At 37.6% G+C, this 27,091-nt stretch overlaps 1 protein-coding gene across 16 annotated transcripts in view; it reads left to right on the top strand.

Annotated features, from left to right (window-relative positions):
- TNRC6B (trinucleotide repeat containing adaptor 6B) overlaps positions 1-27,091 on the top strand; it is a 384,364-nt gene that overhangs the window by 330,211 nt on the left and 27,062 nt on the right. For 14 of the 16 annotated variants that reach the window (XM_077168905.1, XM_077168910.1, XM_077168901.1 and 11 more), the window contains 8 exons: positions 635-976; positions 3,583-5,928; positions 7,958-8,116; positions 11,364-11,539; positions 13,941-14,015; positions 14,866-14,911; positions 16,217-16,365; positions 21,490-21,612. In XM_077168905.1, coding sequence (XP_077025020.1) covers positions 635-976; positions 3,583-5,928; positions 7,958-8,116; positions 11,364-11,539; positions 13,941-14,015; positions 14,866-14,911; positions 16,217-16,365; positions 21,490-21,612 — 3,416 coding nt within the window. Of the gene's footprint in view, positions 1-634; positions 977-3,582; positions 5,929-7,957; positions 8,117-11,363; positions 11,540-13,940; positions 14,016-14,865; positions 14,912-16,216; positions 16,366-17,418; positions 17,581-21,489; positions 21,613-27,091 lie in introns of all 16 variants that reach the window. The other 2 variants (XM_077168915.1, XM_077168907.1) reach the window with 2 other exon arrangements.

The raw sequence follows: 27,091 nt of genomic DNA on the forward strand, positions 1-27,091 counted from the left end.
AAGTCTACTGTGATATTAAAAAATATATTTAAGCCCTCTATCCTTCTGTATTCTGGAGCAGCTAGAAGGAAATATATGAGACGATCATATGGTAGCCCATGAGAAAGTCTTGGACCTGTCCTGTAAACACTTGATGAAGAGTGCTTTAAAACTAATTCACTGGTAGAAAAAGATGTCACAAAAGAAGGGTCCTTAGCCCACCTAGAAAAGCGACATCAGGAGAGATTTCTCCAAGGTATGTCTTTGACCCTGAATGAAAGCAAGGGGCCTTGGGCTTAGAGCCTTTGAACCTTTATTAGGGACATTGTCTGTGCCCATATGTGCAGATATCTTTGTTAGGCAGCTGTTCAGGGAATTCCAGTTTTGATTTAGTGGAGTGAATGACCATTGCTTCCCTCTGCCCCTTAATGCTTTGTGATCCCATGATAGTGCTGTCTTTAATCCTTGTCACTTTCACTCCCTACCACCTCCACTACCTTCAGTAAATTAAAGATGCTGTGGAGAATTTCGAAGAGTGGAGTGAAAGAAGGAGTGTCGTCTTGTTAGAATTGGTCTCATGTACTCTTTCTTAAAAATAATCTTTAGAAAAATGTATTTGATTTCAAAGACTTGTTTCCCAACCTCTCTTTTTCAGTGCCCGAAGTGACGAAACCAAGTTTAAGCCAACCAACGGCCGCCAGCCCGATTGGCAGCTCTCCATCGCCACCAGTCAATGGTGGCAACAATGCCAAAAGGGTGGCAGTGCCGAACGGACAACCGCCAAGCGCCGCCCGCTACATGCCTCGGGAGGTGCCGCCGCGATTCCGTTGCCAGCAGGACCACAAAGTGTTATTAAAGCGTGGGCAGCCCCCTCCACCGTCCTGCATGCTCCTTGGGGGTGGAGCGGGGCCTCCTCCCTCTACGGCACCAGGAGCAAACCCAAACAACGCACAAGTGACAGGAACGCTGCTGCAGAGTGAGAGCGGGACTGCACCAGGTATGGAGTCAGTGTTGGTGAGACGATTTCACAGAGCTACCAAAAGTCAATGGTGGTCAGATTTTTCACTTGCATTGCTTGATGTAAAGTACTCAAAAGTCATTAAATTGTATAAAATTATTGGAATTTCTCAAAAGATGGGACACTATGAAATGTGAATAGGCATTTCTCTTCTGAAACTGGGTTTTATTGTCCTGTAAGTGTGTATTCTTTTTATTCTAGGCTAATGTAACTATAGTTTGTCATTACTGTTTGGGGCTTTTTCTCCTTTTCAGACTATATTTTTACCACTTTGAGCTTTCATGGTTCCAGGTGTCTGCACAAGTATGTGCTCAGGGTCTGATTGGGTGTGGGCCTAGCTTAGTGTGGAAGCTTGTGAATCTTCTGATGCCAGTGTATACATTTCCAGAATGCTGTGATTGGTCCTTAGACCAATGGTCTAAGAGAATGGTCTCTTAGATAACAGTGATAGGTTCTTTTCTTTTTTTTTTTTTTTTTTACATGGGCGGGCACCGGGAATTGAACCCGGGTCCTCTGGCATGGCAGGCAAGCATCCTTGCCTGCTGAGCCACCGTGGCCCACCCAAGTGATAGATTCTTGGGAGGCTAATAAATAATATTCTATAGTGTTATCAATAGGTGTTTTTAAAATCAATATTTCCCTGGATTTTGACCTCATTTGGCTAAAAACTGTAGAACATATGAGAGTAATTAACAGTACTGAATTATATATGTGAATTTGGTTAAAAAGGGAAAATTTTAGGTTACATAAATGTTACTAGAATAAAATATTTTTTAAAAATGTATGTAGGGCAGTGCAGTGGTGGCTCAGTGGCAGAATTCTCACTTGCCATGCCAGAGACCCAGGCTTGATTTCTGGAGCCTGCCCATGCCAAAACAAAAATGTATGTAGATACTAGGGATCTTTAGTTGGAGGGTTCTACTAGGAGATTTGAGAGTTTTTAATAGATGATAAAAGTAGATCAGCTAGCAGCTAAGAATTTCCAATTATCTTTATATTTTATTAGGTGATTAATTTCAGTTTATCTCAAGATTTTTTTTGAGACTATATTAAAATTCAGTACTTGAACATCATCATATTTGCAAGGAAAATGAATTGATGGTCATCAGCAATAGGAGGTCTTCTTTTACTGCTGAGTTTGAACATAGAAATGCCCAGAAAACTCTGTCGCCACCTCCTCATGTACACAGTGAGAGTGGTGACATAACCTTCATGCAAGATAAGCCTGATCCATGAGGCTTCCTTGTGTTGGCTGTCAGGCCAGACCCAAAGCAGAAAGGGAAATGCTGCATACCCTTTCTTCCTGGCTCATCATAATCAAATTATGAAAGGAAGCATGTGAAGGGGTGGTTATATTGAGTGTTTCTGTTGCTTTATATCCAGACCTGGAAGTAGGTATTGATCTATTGTGGTCAGAGTCTTTTGCTTACATTTCTAATACATTTAGAGAGCCCCTAAATCTCAACAGTTTGGGATTATGCATTGCCTTATCTTACATGACTCTATATAATGCTTCATTTCAACTTCATGTTGATTTAAAACTGCTTGGTTAAAGGAGCTGAAATAAGTTTTTAAGAGAAATTATTTAGTAAAAATATGCTACTTGTTTTCCTGTCGTATATGGTAAATTCCTCCAAAATCTGTGCCAAGATGGACTAATTTATCAGATTAAGTTTCTTTTGGATGTAAACACTATCTGATTCATGCTATATGCTCCCAGCGTCTAGTTTGGTCCATTCATCATTCAAAGGATGCTTACTGAGCGTGATTGCACTGGCCACTGTCTGGAATCTAAATTTTAGCAAGATAAGTTCTCTGTCTACAAGGTGCTAAAGTGGTAAAGGAAGATAGAAACATAGTAACTATTGCACTGGCAAAATGTCTCTAGACAGGTGAGGGTTATTTTCAAGTGATGAGCTCAAAGCAAAGCTTCACAGAAGAAAACGCACTCAAACTGGAACCAGAAAGATGAGTAAAATTTCAGAATATGAAGTCAGAAGTTAAAAAACAATAGTTTCTGATATGAAATTGTGCCAAGGTGAGAAGACACAAATAATGGTAGAATTTCAAGTAGTATGGAATGTAGACATCTACATAGAAAGTAGTGAAGGATAAGACTAGAAAGCGAAAGGTTGGTTGACCTCATGAAGTATCTTGATCAGATTAGCCAGGGCAAGGAGATTAGCTTTAATTTTATGGAGTGAAGAACTATTGAATCTTTGCATACAGAAGTGATGTGATCAAAGGTGTGCTTTAGAAAAATTACTCCAGCCAGAACTGTTTAGAATCGATTGGAAAAGATAAAGAGCCAGTTTAGAGTATTATTGCAGCTGTCCCAAGATACATATATAAGGCTGTTTTCTGTCTATTGAAATTGCAAGGAGATAGGTTTAAGAGATGTTGCAGAGTTAGCAAAATAAAACAAATAGGTGAAATGGAAGAGAAAAGATGAATAATACCATTTGTGATGTGCAGTTTAGCCAGCTTATAGAGAAATGTGATGAGCTCTCCTAAGGGCAGTTTTACTTTGAAGTGTTAATGTGTGTTCCAGATATAGCTGTGATTGATAAAAATCTCTTTTCCAGATTCAACCCTTGGAGGTGCTGCTGCTTCAAATTATGCAAATTCCACTTGGGGCCCAGGCGCCTCCTCCAACAACACCGCCTCCCCCAACCCAATTCACATCTGGGACAAAGTGATTGTAGACGGGTCTGACATGGAAGAGTGGCCTTGTATTGCCAGCAAAGACACTGAGTCTTCTTCCGAAAATACCACCGATAACAACAGTGCCTCAAATCCTGGCTCTGAGAAGAGCACACTGCCAGGAAGCACCACTGGAGGCAAAGGGAAAGGGAGCCAGTGCCAGTCTGCAAGTTCTGGGAGTGAGTGTAATCTTGGGGCCTGGAAATCTGACCCTAAGGCTAAATCTGGTCAATCTTCCACCTCTACTACAGAGAACAACAATGGACTAGGGAATTGGAGGAATGTGAGTGGTCAGGATAGGATAGGACCTGGCTCTGGCTTCAGCAACTTTAACCCAAATAGCAACCCATCTGCCTGGCCAGCGCTGGTCCAAGAAGGAAATTCTAGGAAAGGGACATTGGAAACAGATAATAGTAATTCCAGTACACAGGTTAGCACAGTAGGTCAGGCATCCAGGGAACAGCAGTCAAAGATGGAAAATGCGGGTGTTAATTTTGTTGTCTCTGGCAGAGAACAGGCTCAAATTCATAACACTGATGGACCAAAAAATGGAAACACTAACTCCTTGAACTTAAGTTCACCGAACCCCATGGAGAATAAGGGAATGCCCTTTGTAATGGCATTGGGGAACACCTCCAGGAGCACTGATGGCCCTTCACAAAGCACTGGAGATCGAAAAACTGGGAGTGTTGGATCTTGGGGTATATCTAGGGGGCCTTCTGGAACTGACACAGTCTCTGGACAAAGCAATTCTGGAAATAATGGGAACAATGGAAAGGATAGAGAGGACTCTTGGAAAGGAGCTTCTGTTCAGAAATCAACTGGGTCAAAAAATGACTCTTGGGACAATAACAGGTCTACGGGTGGGTCCTGGAACTTTGGCCCTCAGGACTCTAATGACAACAAATGGGGTGAAGGGAACAAAATGACATCTGGGGTCTCTCAGGGAGAATGGAAACAGCCGACTGGGTCTGATGAGTTGAAAATTGGAGAATGGAGTGGTCCAAACCAACCAAATTCTAGCACTGGAGTATGGGACAATCAAAAGGGCCACCCCCTCCCTGAAAACCAAGGCAATGCCCAGGCTCCCTGTTGGGGAAGATCTTCCAGCTCCACAGGAAGTGAAGTTGGAGGTCAAAGCACTGGAAGCAACCACAAAGCAGGAAGTAGTGACAGTCATAATTCTGGCCGTCGGTCGTACAGGCCCACACATCCTGATTGTCAGGCTGTCTTGCAGACTCTTTTGAGCCGAACTGATTTGGACCCTAGGGTGCTTTCAAACACTGGCTGGGGCCAAACTCAAATTAAGCAAGACACAGTGTGGGATATCGAAGAGGTACCAAGGCCTGAGGGGAAATCTGACAAAGGAACTGAGGGGTGGGAGAGTGCTGCCACACAGACCAAGAACTCAGGGGGCTGGGGCGATGCGCCCAGCCAAAGCAATCAAATGAAGTCTGGGTGGGGGGAACTCTCAACCTCTACAGAATGGAAAGACTCCAAGAACACAGGGGGCTGGAATGATTATAAGAACAACAACTCTTCCAATTGGGGAGGAGGACGACCAGATGAAAAGACATCTTCCTCTTGGAATGAAAATTCCAGCAAGGATCAGGGGTGGGGAGGTGGACGTCAGCCCAATCAAGGATGGACTTCTGGGAAGAATGGTTGGGGAGAAGAAGTTGATCAAGCAAAAAACAGCAATTGGGAAAGTTCTGCAAATAAGCCTGTATCAGGATGGGGTGATGGAGGGCAGAATGAAATTGGAACTTGGGGTAATGGTGGCAATGCAAGTATAGCCTCAAAAGGTGGATGGGAAGATTGCAAAAGATCTCCAGCATGGAATGAAACAGGCAGACAGCCCAATTCCTGGAATAAACAGCACCAACAGCAGCAGCAGCCACAGCAGCCATCACCACCACAACCAGAAGCTTCTGGTTCATGGGGAGGCCCACCCCCACCTGCTTCAGGCAATGGACGACCTTCCAATTCCAACTGGAGCAGCGGGCCCCAACCAACAACTCCGAAGGACGAGGAACCCAGTGGTTGGGAAGAGCCATCCCCACAGTCAATTAGTCGGAAAATGGACATAGATGATGGCACTTCAGCATGGGGAGACCCTAACAGTTATAACTACAAGAATGTGAATCTTTGGGATAAGAATTCCCAAGGGGGCCCAGCACCTCGAGAACCAAACTTGCCTACCCCAATGACCAGTAAATCAGCATCAGGTAAGACGGCTTTTTCTCACAAGGTATGATGACGAAAAGAAATCCTGAACCAAGGCATTTTAATTCAGTTGCATTTACTCAACTTAGCTTCATTCTGAGGTTCTTTCCTATGTTTTTGGATTGTAAACAGAGCCTCTCTTTTCATAAAATGATAGCGATAACAGATGGCAGTAGTACATTTTAAATGTTCTTTCTTGGCAAAATGAAAAGATGGCACCCTTGCTTTAGTCTCCCAGTATTTTTATTATTATTATTATTTTGAAATTGTATTGATCTGCAGAATCCAAAGTCTTCTATCTTGCTAAAAATCTATACTCTAGAATTTAAAATAAAGAATGAAAATAGTAGCAGAAGTAGATGGGATTTCCATTCTGATTCTACCTGTGGATAGATTCTCTATGGTCCTCTTGCATCAACAAAGGAAAAGACACTGTGTTGTTCCACAGGCCCTAAGGATGCTATAGCAGAGCAAGAATCTGGCATGATTTTTAATGAGTATCTCTGGAGGTGGAGTACTTTGTGTAAAGGCTTGTTATTTCTAAATGATTGGTTGCCTCAAATTTCCGAAATTTTAAAGAGCATTGTCAGAGAGCTGATTCTTTGACCTTGCAAGTTGTGTATTTGCATGTGTATAAAACTTTCTTCCCTCCCTATTTGAATAGGAAATATTAGACCTGGTAAATTATAAGTAGTGCTGGTCATGTGTTATGTGGCCATGCCACATAAGGTTGTTCATGTCCACCCAGTGAAGGCAAAACCCTGGAAGCACAAAATACTGCTCACAAGGGGACTGATCAAATAAAGTGTGATTTACGTAAAAAAAAAATTTTAAGGAAGTGCTGGTAATATCATACTGAATTAGTTTAGTGTTGTCAACTTGAATGTCCCCATAGAGCACTTAGTTCACTAAATTAAGGGATTAACTTTTCAAGCCTTCTTTTACTTAAAATTAATTGAGATATTAATCAGCTTGAACCCTCTTCCAAATAAACTTATCTTGTTCCATCATTCAATGAATCCTTTCTGCCTCACTTAGCAAATGATTATTTGTTTGGGGGTGGGGGGCAGCTATAAAGAGTAATTTTTTTTTAAGTTGAGCTGAAATTTATGTTAAAAGTGAACAATTCAGTGGCCTTTAGACATTCACAGTATTTTGCAACTACCATTTCTATCTAGTTCCAAAATATTTTCATCATATCAGAAGAACACCTCATTTCCATTACACATGATTATTTTAACTAGTTTAAATTTATTAAATATTGAAAAGAATGAGATAGGGAATGAAGTCTTACCATTAACTTCCTATCTAGAATCTATCTAAAATGAAACTTTCTACCATTCAAAAAAATTGTTTGCATATAGGAGAACTTTGAAACTGTACAGATAAGCAAAGTATCTCTGCCCCTAGGCTCTCTCTCCACAGATAATCTTTTAGAAGTTTGTATCTCCTTCAAAATTTTTGTTCATACTTACAGAAAAATATTTTAATCTATCCTTTTAAAATTTTCCACCAAAGGGGCTGTACTATATGTATATATATCTATATATATGTGTGTGTGTGGGTGTAAGCTTTCCATATTAGCACATACTTTTGTTTCATATATAATATTCATTTTGTGGATGACCCATAATTGATCTAACTAGTCCCCTTTCTTAATTTTTTTTTTATTAGAGAAGTTGTGGGTTTACAGAACGATCATGCACTAGTCCCTTTTTGGTGAACAGTTATGTTGCTTCTAAATAGTCCTCTAACAGTGATGCAGTGAGCATTGTCATATGTTTGAGTTAATCTTCTCTGATAAGTGTATCTGTTGTATAATTTCCTAACACTGGAATTATGGATCAAAAATTAGGTACATTAAAATTTTTTTGATAACATTGCCAAATGCCCTCCTTGAAGGTTGAGCCAGTTTATATTGTTCCCAGCAGAATATAGGAGTAAATGTTCCTTCCCTTTCAGCCCCAGCTAGACAGTATGGCATTTGATTTAGCAAATTGTTCTTAAGAGATACATATCCTGTCTTTATAGTCTGGAGCAAAAGCACACCACCTGCTCCAGATAATGGTACTTCAGCTTGGGGTGAGCCAAACGAAAGCAGTCCTGGGTGGGGTGAAATGGATGATACAGGAGCACCGACCACAGGCTGGGGGAATACACCTTCCAACGCGCCAAATGCCATGAAACCTAGTGAGTACATGAAGTTTTTATTTTCATGGGATTTTGTATTAATTCGGGGTGTCAGACATTTTGGTGAGGACTCTTGAGTGTTGAGACCTTTGTTTTAGCGAGAATCAGGGACTTGAGACCTAACTAAATGATGTATAGCAAATGGTGGTAAGTTCCTTGACACGTAATAATGTTAAAATGTTTACAGTGAACAAAAAGTCAAAAGATATTTTGATTATTTTATTTTAAATTAGATTTAGTATCTGGCCAGAATTGAGATTTTGATGTGATGCTTTTTTAGCCCAATAATTTAAATTTGTTCTGCCATATATATTTTCCATTCCCACTCTTTTTTTTTTTTTCACATGGGCAGGCACCGGGAATCGAACCGGGTCCTTGGGCATGGCAGGCAAGCACTCTTACCTGCTGAGCCACCGTGGCCCGCCCCCCACTCTTTTTTTAGTATAATTTCAAATAAGAGTTCTGTTCCTTTAATGTGGAATGGAGCATAGTTCCCCCTGCCCAGTCACTTCCACCTTCCTTCTAGTCCTTCTTTCCCCCTTCATCTCTCTTCTCATACATCTTTTCACATAGGAACTTTTAGGATTTCTTGAACCCAAAAAAAGATTTTTTCATTTGAATCTTTTAAATGAAGCATGTAATGCTTCTTTCTGATTAATGGAAGTCTAAGCAATATTTGATCCACAGTAGTAGTAATTTGCGAAACTAAACTGATGTTATAGAATGTCTTGTTGGATATTTCTAGGGCAAAAGATTCCATTTCAAGTGCTATTTTCACTTGTGTGTAGCTTCCTCAAAAATATTCTGATGTCGGTTTTCTACCATACAGTAGATGTAAAGGATTGTCTCTTGATTAAATGATGTGGTCATATCAAACACTTAAAATTTGAACAAGAGTTAAAATTCCTTTGTGAAGTTTACTGTGTGATAGATTTTTGGGTCTTTTTGTGTGGCAAAGATTTGATCTTAGCTATTTCTAGAAATTCACACTTGTACTTAAATAGCTGGAATCAGTTTTTAAAAGTACAAATATCTCTACTTCATTGAAATAGCTTTATGAAGATTTTGTTTTCATCATGCTTTTCATTATAAAATTGATTGTTTCATCATGGGAAAAAGATTGAAAATGCTTTCGGAAGACATTAACCCGAACCTTGGCACAGAGTATCTCTAGGATATTTATGCATCTTTCCCAACTTCAGAATTGCTATTCTTCCATCACAAAATACTCACTTTTCTCTAGATTCTAAAAATGTCTTCTCCTCTTTGGGATCTTCTATAGTTGTAGCTCATGCCCTAGTCTGAGTAATGTGATAGTGTAATGCACATAGGAAGGGGATAGATTATCACAGAAATCAATTGATGCTGATAATTAACATGTGATCTTCTCTAATCTGCATATATCTTAAATTTAATGTTGCAGGTTCCATGGTTAAAAATTAGAACTCTCTATTTTATCTTTTCTGTAAGAAAACATTTGTTAAACGTTCAGCTTTTCCCAGTGCCTGCCCATGTTTTAAAAAAAAGTTCAGTTTCTTTCTACAAGAAGGTTACCTGGCTGTGTTTTTTATAAGGGGGTCACTATGTTTTTAGTATCGGATTTTTAATTCCTCTTACTTGACAGTGGATGGCATAATTCCTATACTTACAAAATATAAACCAATCATATAAATTTATCATCCTGTATAGCAGAGGAGACAATTTTGTTTATCAGTGACACTTCCAATGTTAGGGGAAAAGCCTCCCATCCCTGCGTCTTAGTGCCTATCCACAAGCTCTTTCATGTGGCTAAGGTAAGCCCTATGGAGGAGTCATCAGATTAACGTGAACTTTGTTTGGGGTATGAAGCCGCAGTTAAAAGAAATCAAGTGCTTGATGAGCCTAGGTGGCTGTCATAGACCTGTTCCTAGGTAGCAGTCATAAGAGGGAAAGTCCTGGAAGAGCCACTTTTCTGGCTTTTGACTTCATATGAAACTATCTAAATCAAATCACTGCCCCTTCCCTTAAATGTCCTGTCATTTGGTAAAGTAAAGGTCTGGTGGACTGAAGCTACTGGAAGAGATAGTGAATTTCCCCTTCTAACATTATTTTATGCAGTGTCATTCTGCAGAGTGTAGCCTTCAATTCCATGCAACATTTTTATAGATAAATTGAGGACTTATTCCAGCCTGCAGATTAAAGACCTTTGATTTAAAGAGGTTGTTGGTAGAGTAGACTATGGATACTAAGGTCCTGCTTCCTTGACCATTAGAGCCTACTTCTCTGACTTTTGTCTTTCCTCCTCCCTTCTCTGTCCTCCATATCTCTCCTTGTGTTTTGTTTGTTTGTTTGTTTGCATGGGCAGGCACGGGGAATCTCCTTATGTCTTTTAAAGACCATAACTACACACTCTCTCTGCCTAAGATCTCCTTAGTATCTAATAAATACCAAATACTTAGATCTCCTAAGTTTCAAGTTTCCATGACTACACGAGTTTCTATTCTTTTCCATCATAATTTCAGTGTTCATCTTACATGTTTTTTTCATTTTCTTGTCACCTTTTTTTCTCCATTTCATTCCAAATTCTTGTTCTTTATTGTACCTCCTATTTATAATGTCCCTTGTATGTAAAGAACGTAATATATTTTAGAAAGGGTAAAACTGAGGACTGTGGTAAATCATGCTCATTAAGAACAGATTTCTCTTGAGGTATTAAATTTCTTATAAGAAATTATTCTATCCTTTCATGTGAGGGCTGTTTTGACCTTAAAACCTGTAACTAAAATTAAGTGCCTCATCACTTTCATGAATAATGAAATTGATAATGGTGACCCAGGCAACAACATGGATGAATCTTGAAGACATCATGTTGAATGAAATAAGCCAGACATAAAATGACAAAATACTATATGACCTCACTTACATGAGATTTCTGGATGAAGCAAACTTCATAGTGGTTTATAGGTTACCAGGGGCAGGAGAAGTGAGTTTTAAGTTCTTCTCAATTTTGGATTATCTGTGAACTTGGTATAAGGGGAAAGCATTGACCCAGAAGTCAGGAGGTTTTAATTTTGTGGTTTGTTAACTTACTCTATGATATTGAACCTTTATGGGTTTCAGTTTCTTGTTCTCTAAAATAGAAATAATAACATTTGCCCTACCATATAGGTGGAGTAGATCAAATTACAAAAATATTAAAATGCTGCATCTGCAATGAATTATTATTACAGTTATTGTTAAACAGTCAATTGATTCTTTCCATGAAAAGATTCCAAATCTATGCAAGACGGCTGGGGTGAGAATGATGGGCCAGTGACAGGAACTCGCCATCCCAGCTGGGAAGAAGAGGAGGATGGAGGAGTCTGGAATACTGCCGGCTCTCAGGGAAGTGCTTCCTCCCACAACTCAGCAAGTTGGGGACAAGGAGGAAAGAAACAAATGAAGGTAGTCCATTGATGAAATGATTGAGCTTGCTTATTTATTCTTAAATGATAGAACCGAGAATGTTTTAATATTTTAAGGTCCTGAAAGCAAATAACTACTCTCCTCTCCCTTGTTGTGACTTTGAAACCTTGAGCTGCAGAACTTTTGCAGTGGGGACAATGAAATTTGCAACATGAGGGGTTTTGTTTTGTTTTTTTTCTCAGCTTTTGAGTTTCCCCATTTCAGCAATTCTCTGGTAGGTGTCAAGGCACACGTTCTAAGTGCTTTGTGCTTTTGCACTCTAATACCAAAGATATTCTTAGAGTCTTTCTCTATAAATATGTAGAAGAGAAACCAAAATAAGATAATACTGGCTTTTCCAGTGGCCATCAGTATAACTGATATGGGAAATTCTGAGGCCTGGAACTCTTCTCTGATCAAAGTGAGATTCTAATTCATAATCCTGCTGCAGGCACTGAATGATTTATTTCCATCTGTACCACTTGGTATTAAAAACTTTTCACTCTCCAGGTCTTAAAACAACTCAGTTTCTTCTTTGAGTTGCATAATTTGATAAAGTCTTTGGTTTTAATCTAGAACAAATAGTCTTTGAATCACCTTCTCAGAAACAACATTCTATTTTCATTCCTGCTTTTCATTGAACATATAAATTGGTGAAAATAGGATATGGGCAGCCATATACTTAATTTCAACATGAGAGCCAGTGAAATGCTTCACAGCTAATATTCTTCTGGGTTTCAAGTGCCAGGTGACATTTAGAAGGCCTTCAGATGGCTAAGGGTGTATGTCTTTTCATCTCCTTTGCCTTTAAGATATTAATTTTTTTTTTCCAAATCCCTTGACTCTCTTATAATAGGATTATAGGCTGTTCCTAATAAAGACATTTTGTTTAAGCAGTCATTCACAGGTTTCACCTCTTTTAGGACTTGTATTTCCAAGCAATTAATTCAGTAAGCTTTTCGGAGTTTTTTGTACTGTTGTGTAGTCTGCTTTTGGCTTTCTTTTGAATATTTACAAATTAACAGTCAGACCAGATTGAAAGATGGTACAGAATACTGCTGACTGAAAGGAAGCAACTGATGAAAAAGTACCAAGTACCCCTACTCAGGTAGCAACCAAGATTTAAGAATTAAGTTCATTGGAAATTGAACTGTTCAACTCCATGAACAATGATTCTAGCCTTTCATGTGAGGGCTGTTTTTGATCTTAAAACCTGTAACTAAACTTAAGTGCCTTATCACTTTCAAGAATAATAAAACTGATATGATGATCCATGCAACAACATAGATGAACCTTGAAGACATCATGTTCAGTAAAATAAGCCAGACACGAAAAGACAAATACTGTATGATCTTGCTTACATGAGATACCTAGACGAAACAGACTTCATAGTGATATATAGTGGTTTATAGATTACCAGGGATAGGAAATGGGAATTATAGTTTAACGGGTAAGTAGTTTCTGTTTGAGATGATGAAAAGGAGGGGTCGTGGATTTAGCGATAGTTAAGTAGCACAATAGTGTTAATATAATTAATACTATTGTATTGTATACTTGAATTTGGTTAAAATGGGAAATTTTTACCCTACATTGGTTACTATGATAAAAAGTTTTTAAAAGTTGTTATGATAAGTATCATCCCAACACATAGAATTTTTGCCTGTAGAATGCACAATTATACAAGATGAATCATCTCCTGCTTCTGATATGTCCACATCTTAGTTTGCCTGCCATCTCCACAGAAGGAAAAGTGGAGCCTGATGATCATCTCCTTGTTTGAAAGAGGAAGTGGCTTGTCACCTTTCCCAACTCCCCATCCTATGTGCACAAATTCACACGCTCAAACACCTCTGCCACTTCGCTAGGTCTCAGTCACAGTGGGAACCAATGTCCTTTCTTTTATAAAATGAATAAACACATGAAAGGATTACATGAATTGAGTCTCCATACTGCAGCTGCATTGAGAATAAAGAGCAGTTAAAATAGAATCCTTTCCAAATAACATGCAGTGTCATCACACTATTCTTTCCTCCTAAATACAAAGTAGCTTAGGTTATAAGGAGAACAGCCTACTGAAAGGAAAATACTAGCATACAAAAATGATAATTAGAAAATCCAATATTTACTTCCTTCTATTTAAAAAATAAAAACACTACCTGGTCATATATTTTTCCAGTTATTGCTAGTTGAGTGCATTGAATAGTATAAAAATAAGAACAGATATAACTGGAGGCTTATTAATCATTTAAACCAACAGATAACACTAACTGCAGTTAAAGAGGAATAGTTAAGGTTCAAACAAGGCAAACTCTGGGTTTTACATTTTCAGTCAGTACTTAGCTTAGATAAGAGGTTGAAAAAAATAATTTGGTTCTGAGGTTACACTATTTTGTTTCTGTAGTGCTCACTAAAAGGAGGAAACAATGATTCATGGATGAATCCTCTTGCCAAACAGTTTTCAAATATGGGATTGCTGGTAAGTTTCATTTTTCATATCCATAATATGTCCCAACCTTTATGCTAAGTACAAATTTTAAGACCACAGTCACATACGATACAAAATTACAAATTTAACACTTAAGCAGTATTCATGATCTTTTGGATTAAACAATAGCTGTTCTCGCTCTCTTTTTTTTTTTTTTAATCTTCCTTTAATGAAATATTCCAAAACTTAAAGATTTGGCTTTACATTTGTAGTCCTTCTGTCCTTTTTTTTTAGTAGGATAGGGAAGTACCCAAGCACTACTGTACCAGTTTTAATACTATGTGTTTTTTTTTTAAAGCAGCAACAACAAAATAGCTAAAAAAAAATTTGAGGTTTAATTACCTGGGAAATTCTTGTTGAATTTTAAATTCTATATCTCTTGGGAACATTGTGAGGATACCCTGTCCCTGATTGCCAAAAGATGAATGACCTATCTTGGCTGCACATTTTAAGATTTAGTGATTTGACAAGTCACGAAAAGTTGTCATCATTTGGCTAGCACTCAGAATTTGATCCTAGGCTGATTGGAACTTGTGGGTGGGGGGTTATTTCTCCACACAGCTGTTTAGTTATTACTCTGTCAGTAGATTTAATGAAGCTAATTGAATATGAAAATTGAACTTTTAGGAATACAGGCATCAGAAGTAATTAAAATTAGTTGTATTTTTTAAAAAAATCAAAACTAGTATTAAAAATGTTATTGTCTTCATTCCAGTTTAAGCTTTATTTCAAAGTACCTTATATAATGCAAATAATGAGATGTGGCTTTCCCATAATGCCATGTCTTTTCTGATCTAAGCATATACATCTCTAATCTGCTCACCTGTGCTTTCTTTTTCAGAGTCAAACTGAAGATAATCCGAGCAGCAAAATGGATTTATCTGTAGGTATGTATCACTCCACTGGTAGTAATGTAATATATAATATACATATTATCATTTTGATATCCTTTTAGGTTCCTTTGCTCAGTTCGATGGGTGCAGTTCAATAGGTATTGTTTGAGCACTTATTCTGTGTAATGTACTGCTTTAAACTCAAATAACTATAAGAGCCAGGAAAGTAATGTACATGCGTGATAAGGGCCAGGTATAAGAAAATGGGAAGTGGAAGACATTAGTGAACAGGAGGGCATGTGTGCCACCTAGAGGAATCAGCCTTGCTAAGCTCTTAGCAGTTTGCCGTGGAAGAATGCAGGCTCAACACTGCCAGATCTTCCAGTTTTTCAAGAGAGGGAAAAAATGCAGATATATATTGAAATCCTGATTTTTAAATATTGAGAAGTAATTCAGATTTTTTTTTATTAATTAAAAAAAATTAACAAAACATTTAGAAATCATTCCATTCTACAATTCAGATTTTTTAAATGCTGTGTGGCTCCAAACAAAATATATCTGTAGCTTTGCCAGACACAGCCCTTAGGCTGCTAGCGTTATCTAGCCTGGGATATTTCATTATTGACAGACTGTCCTTTTGCAAGAGGGATGTGATGTCAGGCCTTAAATTGTGGGATTTTCTCAATGCTGCTGTTCCTCACCCTGGGGAACTTAAAGAAAATCAAACCAAGAGAAAAATAAAACAGTGCTGAGTAGCAAAGGAAAAGGTAATCTCTGATCCATGATGTTTTAAAATATGAGAATGAATAAAAAATAACTTTCCTGGGACACTGATCATGTCAGTGTACTATAGCAAATTGAAAGAGCTGCAGAAGAAAAATGGGCTTAATGGTTGTATCTGGGAAACTGTAACATACAGCCTTTCATGGGTGATGTAAGCACATCATCTCCTGTGTTCAATTTGAAGTTCTAAATTTTAGGGCAAACACTATAGTCTTTTCATCTTTTTATTCCCAGTAACTGTTTTTCACAAGCCCTGACCATTTAGCAGATGCTAAAATAGCAAAAGGAGAAAAATTCTCTCACTGAGGACACTGGGATTTATAAGCAAGATGTATTCATCAAATACATCAATAATCATTATGAATCTTCATGGCCAGATTTTTATCAGGTTAGCCCAAAAGATTCACATGTATCCAAAGGAGAAGCAGCATCAACCTGAACCAACAAGAGCCATTATGGTTTCATCCCCAGAGAAGTAGAAAGAGCTTGATTCCAGCACTCCAGTGAGACTAGTGGGACAAATCACCATTGATCATTGATTTTTGAGATTTTCACTCTATTTGTGCTGTTTTCCAGGGAGCCTTCCAGATAAAAAATTTGATGTAGACAAGCGAGCAATGAATCTCGGGGATTTTAATGATATCATGAGGAAGGATCGATCTGGGTTCCGTCCACCTAATTCCAAAGACATGGGAACCACAGATAGTGGGCCTTATTTTGAGAAGGTGAGTTGAACCCTTTTTAAGTGTACTGATTCTTGAGAACCACTTTGGTTCCCTTTTGTCATTTGAAAAGTGAATCCAGGGAGAAGCATAGAACTACTGAACTAAATTAATGAGCAAAATACAAACATTACCTGCATTTACGTAATGACATGAAAGTAGCTAATGTCAATAGGTGATTAAGTAGGAGCTAGAACCATGTGTCTTTGAGTGAATATTTTGAAGAAGGATTAAGTTTTATAAAATTCATGAGGTTGGCAGGTGGCAGTGGTCTGGCTTTCTACAGTGCAAGCTTAAAACATATAGAAAACATTTTAGCATTTTATTCTGAATTCCTTTTTCTGCTACTCTGTAGCTACAAATCAAATTTGGGGAATTTTGCAAATACACTGTCTCTTTTAATTCTTGCTTTCCTTCTGGTTTTGAAAAGATGACCTAAAATTTTCTCCTTCGCTATTTCTTTTGTTATCTTTCGCCATTTTCCTAGTGATCTGTTTTTAGTTACAGTGGTGTACTTTTCAAATTCTCAGCCATCTGTTTTAAGCAACTCAACTTATACCTATTTGTTTTGATTTTTATATTTCTTGTGGAAGAGGTTGTTCCTTGATTGAGCACTGCTCCTGGTGTTCACACTTAAGTTAAAACCAAAATGTATAGATTTGGCACATTTTTGACACCATCAGTGCTGGTCTAGACAGCAGCATATTCACAAGAAGATTGTTCTGCTTCTGTTCTGCAGTTACATAGTTAGAGTAATCAGTATTAGCTGTATAATAATAAAGTGACAATTTTTGTCTTTCTGTGATGTATAGAAGGTAGCACTAACGTAGAAGATCTAAGAAAAATCTTATATCAAAGTGGATGACAGATGGTGTCTCTTGGGCAAAGTATGATGATTATGCTCAGATCTGAAATCTGTCCTTATTTTTTGCTAATACACTCTGACTTGGTTTATTCTTAGTGTTTCTCTCTCTTTCCTTCTTGCATTCTGTTGCTTCACTAACCAACACTCATTGTGATTGGCTAACTACTTGGCTAACTACTACTACTTTTCAGCTGACTTTGCCTTTCTCCAATCAAGATGGGTGCCTTGGGGATGAGGCTCCCTTCTCCCCTTCTCCCAGCTACAAGCTGTCTCCCTCTGGTTCCACACTACCCAACGTCAGCCTTGGAGCAATCGGCACAGGGCTCAACCCCCAAAACTTCGCTGCTAGACAAGTAAGGAGGCCTCTCAAATTTATAACTACTTGGCTGTGGCCTCACCTTGGCCCTGATCTGCAGTTTATTACATCATTTGTCTGTCTTGGGAAATTTGTTGATTACTGAATGCACAGAATGATGTTAAGTATAGGTTTTAGTTCTTTCAGCCCATAGAACCCATCTTTCTTCATTTCTCTCAATTTGGATTTTATTTTAAATGTTTTTTTTGTCTTCTCATTTTTAGTCGAAAGTTTACATTTCATAAGTTAACTAATAACAGACTTAGGAAAATGTTACAAGTTAAACAGGTACCTTTTTATAACCTAGTTTAGCAATATATTTGCCGTTTTTAATGTTAGTTTGTATGGCAGTTAATACTTTGAGATCTTTTCAGTTTAATGAAACTGCAAATTAAAAAATAGGAACAAAACTGTAAGATTAAGCATCAGAAGGTTGCAGAATTTTTAAATCTAAGGTCTTTAAGTTTATAATAATTACCCAGAGAAAGGTAGCTCCAATATAAATAATGACGTTTTGGAAAGAATAGATAATCCTCAAACTTGGCAGTGTTTCATTTGACCTGAACAACTCCTTTCCTAGGGTCAGATTTGGTGGTTCTCCAAGGAATTGTTGTGCAATAGAAACAAAATTGGCAGGCCTGGTGGAATGATGCCTCCTTGTTTTCCTAGGATGGAGGTTAACGCAGCAGGGTTGTGTCTGTCACACTACAGTAACTCTTATTGTAGTTTGTGCACTGAAAGCAAGGAATTTAAGTCACAATTCCTTGTGACAGTGATTACAAAGATGATTACTTTCCCAGCCATGGTTTTAGGACGACTCGCTTATCTTTACAGCCTTTACCACAGTATGTCTTGGGAGAACATTTAATTATTAACTATATCCATTCTTTTTTCAAATGATGACTTTTACATATAAATTAAAGGATGATATAAAACAGCACCTCTTCCCTTAGTCTTCAAGTTGCATACAGGTCTTCCATATGCTTTCTAATTATTGCTTTAGGACATTTAAACAAAATGGATTATAAAAAGTCCATGTGTTCAGATTCTTATCTCTGGATTGGGAATTAAGTGACTTTATTTTCTTCTTTATATTTCACTGTTTCTTAATGTTTTCATAAAGGACATGGGTATATGTTACCTACATAAACAGAAAAACAATTGTTGGGGGGTGGGGGGCTCTTTCATTTTGCGTTGAGAAACAGAAAACATAAAATAGCCTTAAAACACTTTGGTTTAAAGACTTTGGTTAATGGTGATTATAAATGTGGGTCCAGCATCACATAGTTTCCAAATACTATTAGAACATGAACTTAGGTATACTCGACTAGCATCATTAAGTGCCTTGGACTCTAAGGAAAGGTTATTCTTCATTTTTGATAAGTGGATTGCTCCAAAGTCCATAGTAATGGAGTAGGTACACATGTTTTATCCAAATATGTTCATGTTTTTTTCAGATTATTTTCAGAGTTAATTTAATATACTTCATAATTAAAAATGAAAATTTTGCTTTTAATTTTCCAAATCACAGAAGATTTCAATCAGTTGGTAGTTTCATTTTTAATTTACATATTTTTCAGAGTTAAATATCACCAGTAACTATGAGGACTCAGGTTGTCATAAAAACATCACATACAGCCATAGAGCTTTAGAAGTAGGCAGATAAACCAGCATTAACATATATGCCTTTTTGATCGCCATTTCCCTATTTTCTAAATATAAACCAAATAAATTGTCAGGACCTAAATGATTGTCACTGAAATTGTCACTGTGCAAGATAGCTGCATCTGAGCCAAGGAGACTACCAGCTCTTGATTCCAGGATTCCATTTTAAAATATAGGGAAGGTTTTTTGGTTTGTTTGATAGACTACTGTTGGCTTACTTAAACTATTATCCATTTGAGATAGGAAAGTGCTTTGTTTGGTTTTAGAGGCACTTGATAATGAAAATCTAAAACCACAGATGGGGAGGCTAGGTGTGGGACCTATTTACTGGGAATGGGCAAGTAAGGCTAGAACTGCAAAAACTAAGAAAATTGAATCCTTTTTAATATTTTTTTTATCAATGGAAAGGTTGAAATTAAGAATTACCCTCACAAATCCATTTTGAACCTGCTGAAATGTGGATTCTGACAAGGACTTGAAACCCTGCCACTTAAGGACTAGTTATTAAATAATATTAAATTATTAAATTAAATTATTAAATAATAGTTGATATTTGATAACAAGGTCATCACTTTAAAAGTACAGTATAAATGTGTAAGATCTTAGTAGAATAGTCATAGTGAAATTTAATGTTTGCAGTTTTTCTGAGAATGTTAAGTAATCAACTTTAAACACCCATGATCTCAGAAAAGTTAGAGCCAAGCCATTGTACCTGAAAAGTGACAGTTTGCTTAGGGAGACAGGAGAAGTAAAGATACTAGATTTTCTAGAATTAAATTTTTTTTCATCTTTAAATGGTCCTTTGGGAAGCATAAAATTCATAGTGGATCTTTGATTTTCTTTAAGAGATATACCCAGATTTTAATTGTCATTTTTACTTCATGTGCAGTCATTTTTATTTTAAGTACTTTTAAGTTCATTAATTTCCCTGTAGCCATCCCTTAATCTACTTTTGAATCATAAAATTCTAAAAATATCTTTAGTGTTCTAGAACACTATAATACCATTACAGAATTCTTCTTTAAAATTAATCCTCATCCCAGGGATAAGATGATAGTGGTGACTTCAATTCAGACAATATATATTTGGTGTAAGCAATGGTGCAGCTGTTTTCACTGAAGATGTTCAGTGGTACATTTTCAAGGATATGAAATTCGTTTCTTACAAATGATGTGCTCATCTTGCAGAACAGAGCTTTATCCATTTGGGGAATATAAAGAGGAGAGAAGTTATTAAGCTGGTGGTGGAAAAACAAGGTGCAAAATAACTATTATATGACTTGATGATTGGTGCTAGCAAAGAGTTTTGTTTTGTTTTTTTAATTTTTTGAGAACGTAAGGTTTAGTTAGTTTGAGTGGGAAAGAAGGGGGGTTTTGGGAAAGACTTCTTTAATTAAGATGACTCTTGGCCTTGAGGAGGCCAAGTGAAGATAGTGTAGAAAATCTCAGGCAGAGGGACACTGTCAGGATCAAGTATGGTTCCTTTCCTGAAGGACTTTTCTAGAAACAACTCAGAAAGGAAGGGCCATCCTAGGGCCAGAGTCTGATTAGAACAGTCTAAAATGCTCCAGTGAGTTGGTCCTCAGAAATCAGGCAGTTAGGTTTGCTTTCAACTAGACTGTGGTATTTATGTATCCGAATAAGAAGTTACAGGTGAGTAATACATATTTTGGCATCCCTGTAATGACTTTTCACTTTTTTCCTTTCTTCCTTTTTTATTCAACTGAGTCATTGATTCAGATTTCCTAATCTAGCAAAGAAGGGAACTAATCAGATCCAGGATAGGGAAGTGTGTCCAGATCTGGAGTACGGTCCTTGTGGATCTAGGCCCACAGATGCATGGTGTTATTTAACAATTGATATTATTTGTGGGTCTGCCTTCTTATTCTAAGTACCTTCCGAGGTGGATCTCAGATTTTTGTGAAAACAACTTGGTAAACAAATCTTTAAAAGTAAAGTAGTTGAATAAGTATTTATATTCCTGTGCCAAAAGAGTTAATCCTCATTCTAACATTTGACTAAATTTAATCCTTTCAGTTTATAGAGTAGACTGCAGGGGTAGTGATGACAGGTCCTTAACTGGATTCACAGTGTTCCAAGATCAGGAACTTCTCAGTTATAAAATTCTCTAATTCCTTGGAACATAATACATAGTTCTCGTGCAGGATAGAAAGTCTGAACTGGTTCTTATAAGTCTTTCTTTTATGTTGCCCAAAGCCTGATTGTTGCTGTTATGTTTACAGGGTGGCAATCATGGTTTGTTTGGAAATAGCACAGCACAATCGAGAGGTATGCACACACCGGTGCAGCCACTAAATTCTCCTAATCTCCGGGCACAAGTGCCTCCCCAGTTTATCTCCCCCCAGGTAAGCAATTTTATGTTTCCACAGTTCAAAATTAAAGGCCCAGCAGGTAACTCAGTTGTTAAGTAACTGGTTTTGTGAGCATAAAAAGAGTAATAATTACCCATCTAAAATGTGAAAAATCCAAGTGCCAGGGATTGGAAAATCCTTTAAAGCAGATTATCAAATCTCAGTTTTAAATTGTGTCTTGCATTCAAAGTAGATGTTTTGTGTGTAAAGCTTTAAGATTATATTCTTTTTAGATCTCCTAATTATTTTTCCAATACTTTATTGTTAAAATTACATATAAGTAAAACTACTTTGCAGGTTCTGTTGTGTGTCAGTATTCAGAAGCTGGTTGGTCTTTAGGATTCACTATCAGATAAAACAGGAGAATTGCCAAGTTCTTGGTTATTTTGAAAAATGTTGAGGAGGAATATGCTAAAACACTCAACTAGATGCCTTTGTGGTTTTAGAAGTAATAAAGTGGCAAGGACACCTGACTAAAATCTTATTCATAGAGCAAATATGTATAGGATACAGTCTACTGTGTACAAGGGTTACCCTTTTAGTCCATTTCTGAGTAGGAGATTGGCAACAAGTTGATTTTGAGATGAAGGTGTGAGATTGTGCCAATCTACACCCACTCTTCCTCTTACCGCTTTGTGAAAAATCTACTTGGAGGAGCAGAGTAAACACTGATAAGCCCTTGTAAGAATTCAGCATATGACCTTAGTCTTCTTAGAAGGCTACTTTTACTGGTTTTTTGTTTTGTTTTTTTGTTTCTTTGTTTGAGGTTTTTTTTTTTTTGTTTGGTTGGTTTTTTTTAATGCATGGTCCAAGAATCAAACCCTGGTCTCCTGCATGTAAGGTGAGCATCTTTAAAAGTTACTTTAATAAACTAATATTAAGAGTTTTTAGTCTGTCTCATCCTGTAAAAGAGGGTAGGTGGCACTTATTAGATCCACCGAGAGGTTGTAAACAGTTGTTTTTTGTTGTTGTTTTGTTTTCCAAAAGGCCTTTAAAGACAGAGAACTAAAATATATTCTTGAGACCATAATCTATAGATTTCAAATCCTGCCCCACCTCTGCTCCTTCTACATGGGTCCTACGTGGGAGACTGGGACTCTGTCCCCTTGGCTTCTCTCTTTTTGCCCTTTCCTATGCTCTAAGTTCCAGTCATCCTTCAAGCCCCATTTCATGATAGGTCCTGGACACAGCCATTCCTGAAGACCCCAGCATTCCTCAAGGGCAGCATCTTCTTAACACTTGGAACACTTTCCAACATTCCCTGGTTTTCAAATGTCTTCCAGGCATTAGGTATTGTGTTAGAGATGAAGAAAATGACATCACTCCTTCACAGCCTCATGGTGTTGGTGAGGTAGGGCGAGGCAGAAAGGGAGGTAGCAGAACAATTAGCAAATAATTAGAATGCAGTATGGTGAATATTGTATAGAAGTAGCTAGCAGAGTTTGGGGAGTCAGGCAAGACTTCACACTGGTGGTGACGTTTGAACTGGATCTTGAAGAATGAGTCAGAGCTTGCTGGGCACAGCCAGATTAAAGGTTCCTTCTTGGCAGCAGGAGCAACATGTGCAAGGGGCAATGATGTCTGAAACCACATGGCATGTTTGGGGAAATGCAATTAGTTTGAATAGTTAATTTGATCCTGTGGAAGCATATGTATGCTGTACAGAGTGGAATGGAAAGAAACTAGACAGGAAGTTTGGAACCAGTTTAGAAAAGTTGTGCTAAGGAATGTAGACTTTGTCCTACAGGCAGGTGACAGACAATGCCTTGTGACTATGGTCAATGACCAATATTTGGGGTGCTAGTTAAAAATGTGGATCCTAGTTATCCCAAAGTGATTATTATGTTCACTATAAAGTTTGTTTACTACTCCTTTAGATAATAGAGCATCAGACAAGATTTTTCAGTTGAGTAGTGACACAGCAAAGTTTGTGTTTCTAGCAAGATAATAGTGGCAGTAATAGAGAAGACATGTTTGAGAGGGAGAAGTACCTGAGCAAAGGAGACCAATTAGGAGGCTAGTATAGGAGTCCAGATAAGGAAGTGCAGTGGGAGTTAAAACCTTCTTTTGAAGGTCGCTGATGATCTTTGTGTGGCCAAATATAGTGGTCTGTTCTCCATTCTTGTCTCGTTTGATGTGTTAGCAGCATTTGACACAATTGATCATGCGAACATCTTCTCAACATCTAGAGCCACTACTAGGCTGTCTCACCCAGTGGGTGTTTATCAGTGTTTAAAGTGAGTGAGGTCACCAAGTGGGGAGCCCAGACCTCTCTTCTCAGCTTCACAGACAGCTAAACATTTCCACTCGGATACTTCGTAGGCACATTGGATTAACATGTCCAAAACTGAACTTCTCATTCCATCCTACACTCTCATCCAAAAATAGCCACTTCCATTCTTGTAAGTGCTCAGGCAATAGCCCTCAGAGCTGCTCATCACTGCTCTTACCCTTGGAGTCCACATTAAGTCTAGGTACAAATCCTCCCTTTAAAGTTTATCCAGAATCAGACCATTTTTCACTACCTCCACTATACTGCCCTGGCCAAAACACCTCTCCTAGATTATTGCTTCATAGAACAATTTCTTTCTCTCTACTCAGAGGTTGGACAATCCTCAGAAACTGCGCTGTCCAATATGGTGGCACATGAAGCTATTGAGCACTTGAAATGTGACAATTGCAACTGACAGATTTTTTATTTACACTTAATTTTAATTAACTTAAATGTAAAACTCACACGTGGTTAGTGACTGCCATACTGGTCTGTACAGATACAGAACATTTCTGTCATCACAGAAAGTTCTGTTGGTCACTGTTCTTCTAATCATAAGCTAGATCATGTTATTTCCTTACTTGGAACCCTCTTGTGGCTCCCTCTGTCACTGAGAATACAAATCAATATTTATTGTGGCCTTTGAGGCTTTTTGTGCTCCCCCTGCTCCCACTCCACCCAGCCCCAAACACCCTAATATGTTCAGTCCTCTCATACCCTGGGATGCTCTTCCATACTTCTGCATGACTCAATCCTTATTTCCTTCAGCTCTCTGCTTAGAGCCACCTTATCAGAGAGGTTTTCCTAGCCCCAGCTATACGAAGTACACCACCACCACCTCTGCTCACCATCCTCTTATCCTCTTTTGCATTTCCTGTGTTCCTATGTAATGAGCTTCCCAGTGGCAGGGTCTTTGTCTGCTTTGTTCACTGCTGGATCCTGAGCACTTAGAACTATGCATTGCATATGTTTTGAGCTCAATAAATATATACTGAGTCATTTCAGAATGATTTAGAAAGTACAGTTGTTAGGAAAGTAGAGTTAAATTAGTCTTGAGAGTTAGCTGCCACAAATCTCTTTATACCAAAATTCTTATCTGTCTACTTGAAAAAGGAAAGTACTTATGTGTACCCTTACATTCTTGAAATATGCCTGTTCAGCAAAACTCATTTAACATCTATTTAATGTATGATGGGGCAGAATATTAAACAATGGAATCTTCCATTTTTTCCTATTTCCATATTTTAAACAAAGATGTTGGATATCTTAATTAAAAAAATAATAAAGACACCATAATAACCACAGTGAAAGTTTAAATAGTAGAGAGACAGTTCTTTTAGAAACCCTCCACCCTGATACAACCCATCTCCCATTCAAACTTTGTCCATGTACCTGTGTTTTTTCAAATAATTGCAGTCACAGTAACTATGTCCTGCTCCCCCCACCCCCACCCATTACTATATGGTCTTATTGATTCTTAGTGATGGCATAATGTAGACTTACCTTGATTTATTTAAATATTTTCCCTCTGTAATTGTATATTAAACCATCTCTAATACTCCACTGTTACAATTAATGCTGCACAGAAATTCTTATATGTAAATTTTTGCCCACATTATTTCTAAATTTGGATTCTCAAAATGAAATTTCTGGGTCAAAGCATATGAACATTTAAAAGTAATATTAAGAAAGACAGCCTACACAATGGGAGACAATATTTGGAAATGACATATCAGATAAAGGTCTAGTATCCAGAATTTATAAAGAGATTGTTCAACTCAACAACAAAAAGACAGCCAACCCAATTACAAAATGGGAAAAAGACTTGAATAGACACCTCTCAGAAGAGGAAATACAAATGGCCAAAAGGCACATGAAGAGATGCTCAATGTCCCTGGCCATTAGAGAAATGCAAATCAAAACCACAATGAGATATCATCTCACACCCACCAGAATGGCCATTATCAACAAAACAGAAAATGACAAGTGCTGGAGAGGATGCGGTGAAAGAGGCACACTTATCCACTGTTGGTGGGAATGTCAAATGGTGCAACCACTGTGGAAGGCAGTTTGGCGGTTCCTCAAAAAGCTGAATATAGAATTGCCATACGACCCAGCAATACCATTGCTGGGAATCTACTCAAAGGAATTAAGGGCAAAAACTCAAACGGACATTTGCACACCAATGTTTATAGCAGCGTTATTTACAATTGCAAAGAGATGGAAACACCCAAAATGTCCATCAACAGAGGAATGGCTAAACAAACTGTGGTATATACATACGATGGAATATTATGCAGCTTTAAGACAGGATAAACTTATGAAGCATGTAATAACATGGATGGACCTAGAGAACATTATGCTGAGTGAGTCTAGCCAAAAACTAAAAGACAAATACTGTATGGTCCCAGTGATGTGAACCGACATTCGAGAATAAACTTGGAATATGTCATTGGTAACAGAGTCCAGCAGGAGTTAGAAACAGGGTAAGATAATGGGTAATTGGAGCTGATGGGATACAGACTGTGCAACAGGACTAGATACAAAAATTCAAAAATGGACAGCACAATAATACCTAATTGTAAAGTAATCATGTTAAAACACTGAATGAAGCTGCATCCGAGCTATAGGTTTTTGTTTTGTTTTGTTTTTACTATTATTACTTTTATTTTTTTCTCTATATTAACATTCTATATCTTTTTCGGTTGTGTTGCTAGTTTTCTAAACCGATGCAAATGTACTAAGAAGCGATGATCATGCATCTATGTGATGATGTTAAGAATTACTGATTGCATATGTAGAATGGTATGATTTCTAAATGTTGGGTTAATTTCTTTTTTCCCGTTAATTAATAAAAAATAATAATAATATTAATAATTAAGATATCAAATTTTATGTCTATTTATCCACTTTTTAGGGGCAAAGTATTTCATGTAAACATAGAAATAAGATATTGAAACTTATTTTTAAGATTTATTTACAAATGTTCTAGGTTTTTGGTGTCTTCAGGTTGCCTTTTTTCTCCTATTATTTGAATGCTCAGAAAGTAACATTTTCTAGCAGGCTTTTGTCTTGCTTTTAAATTGGTGTCATTTTGCTCCTGCTACGCTTAGTTAAATGCCATATTGACTCCAACAGGAGCTTTACTTTCCAACCCAGCTGGAGAGTGAAGGGCTTTTAAGCCAGAATAATTAACTCTCT

This window comes from Tamandua tetradactyla, chromosome 7 (assembly GCF_023851605.1).
Source record: "Tamandua tetradactyla isolate mTamTet1 chromosome 7, mTamTet1.pri, whole genome shotgun sequence".
Classification (NCBI taxonomy): Eukaryota; Metazoa; Chordata; class Mammalia; order Pilosa; family Myrmecophagidae; genus Tamandua; species Tamandua tetradactyla.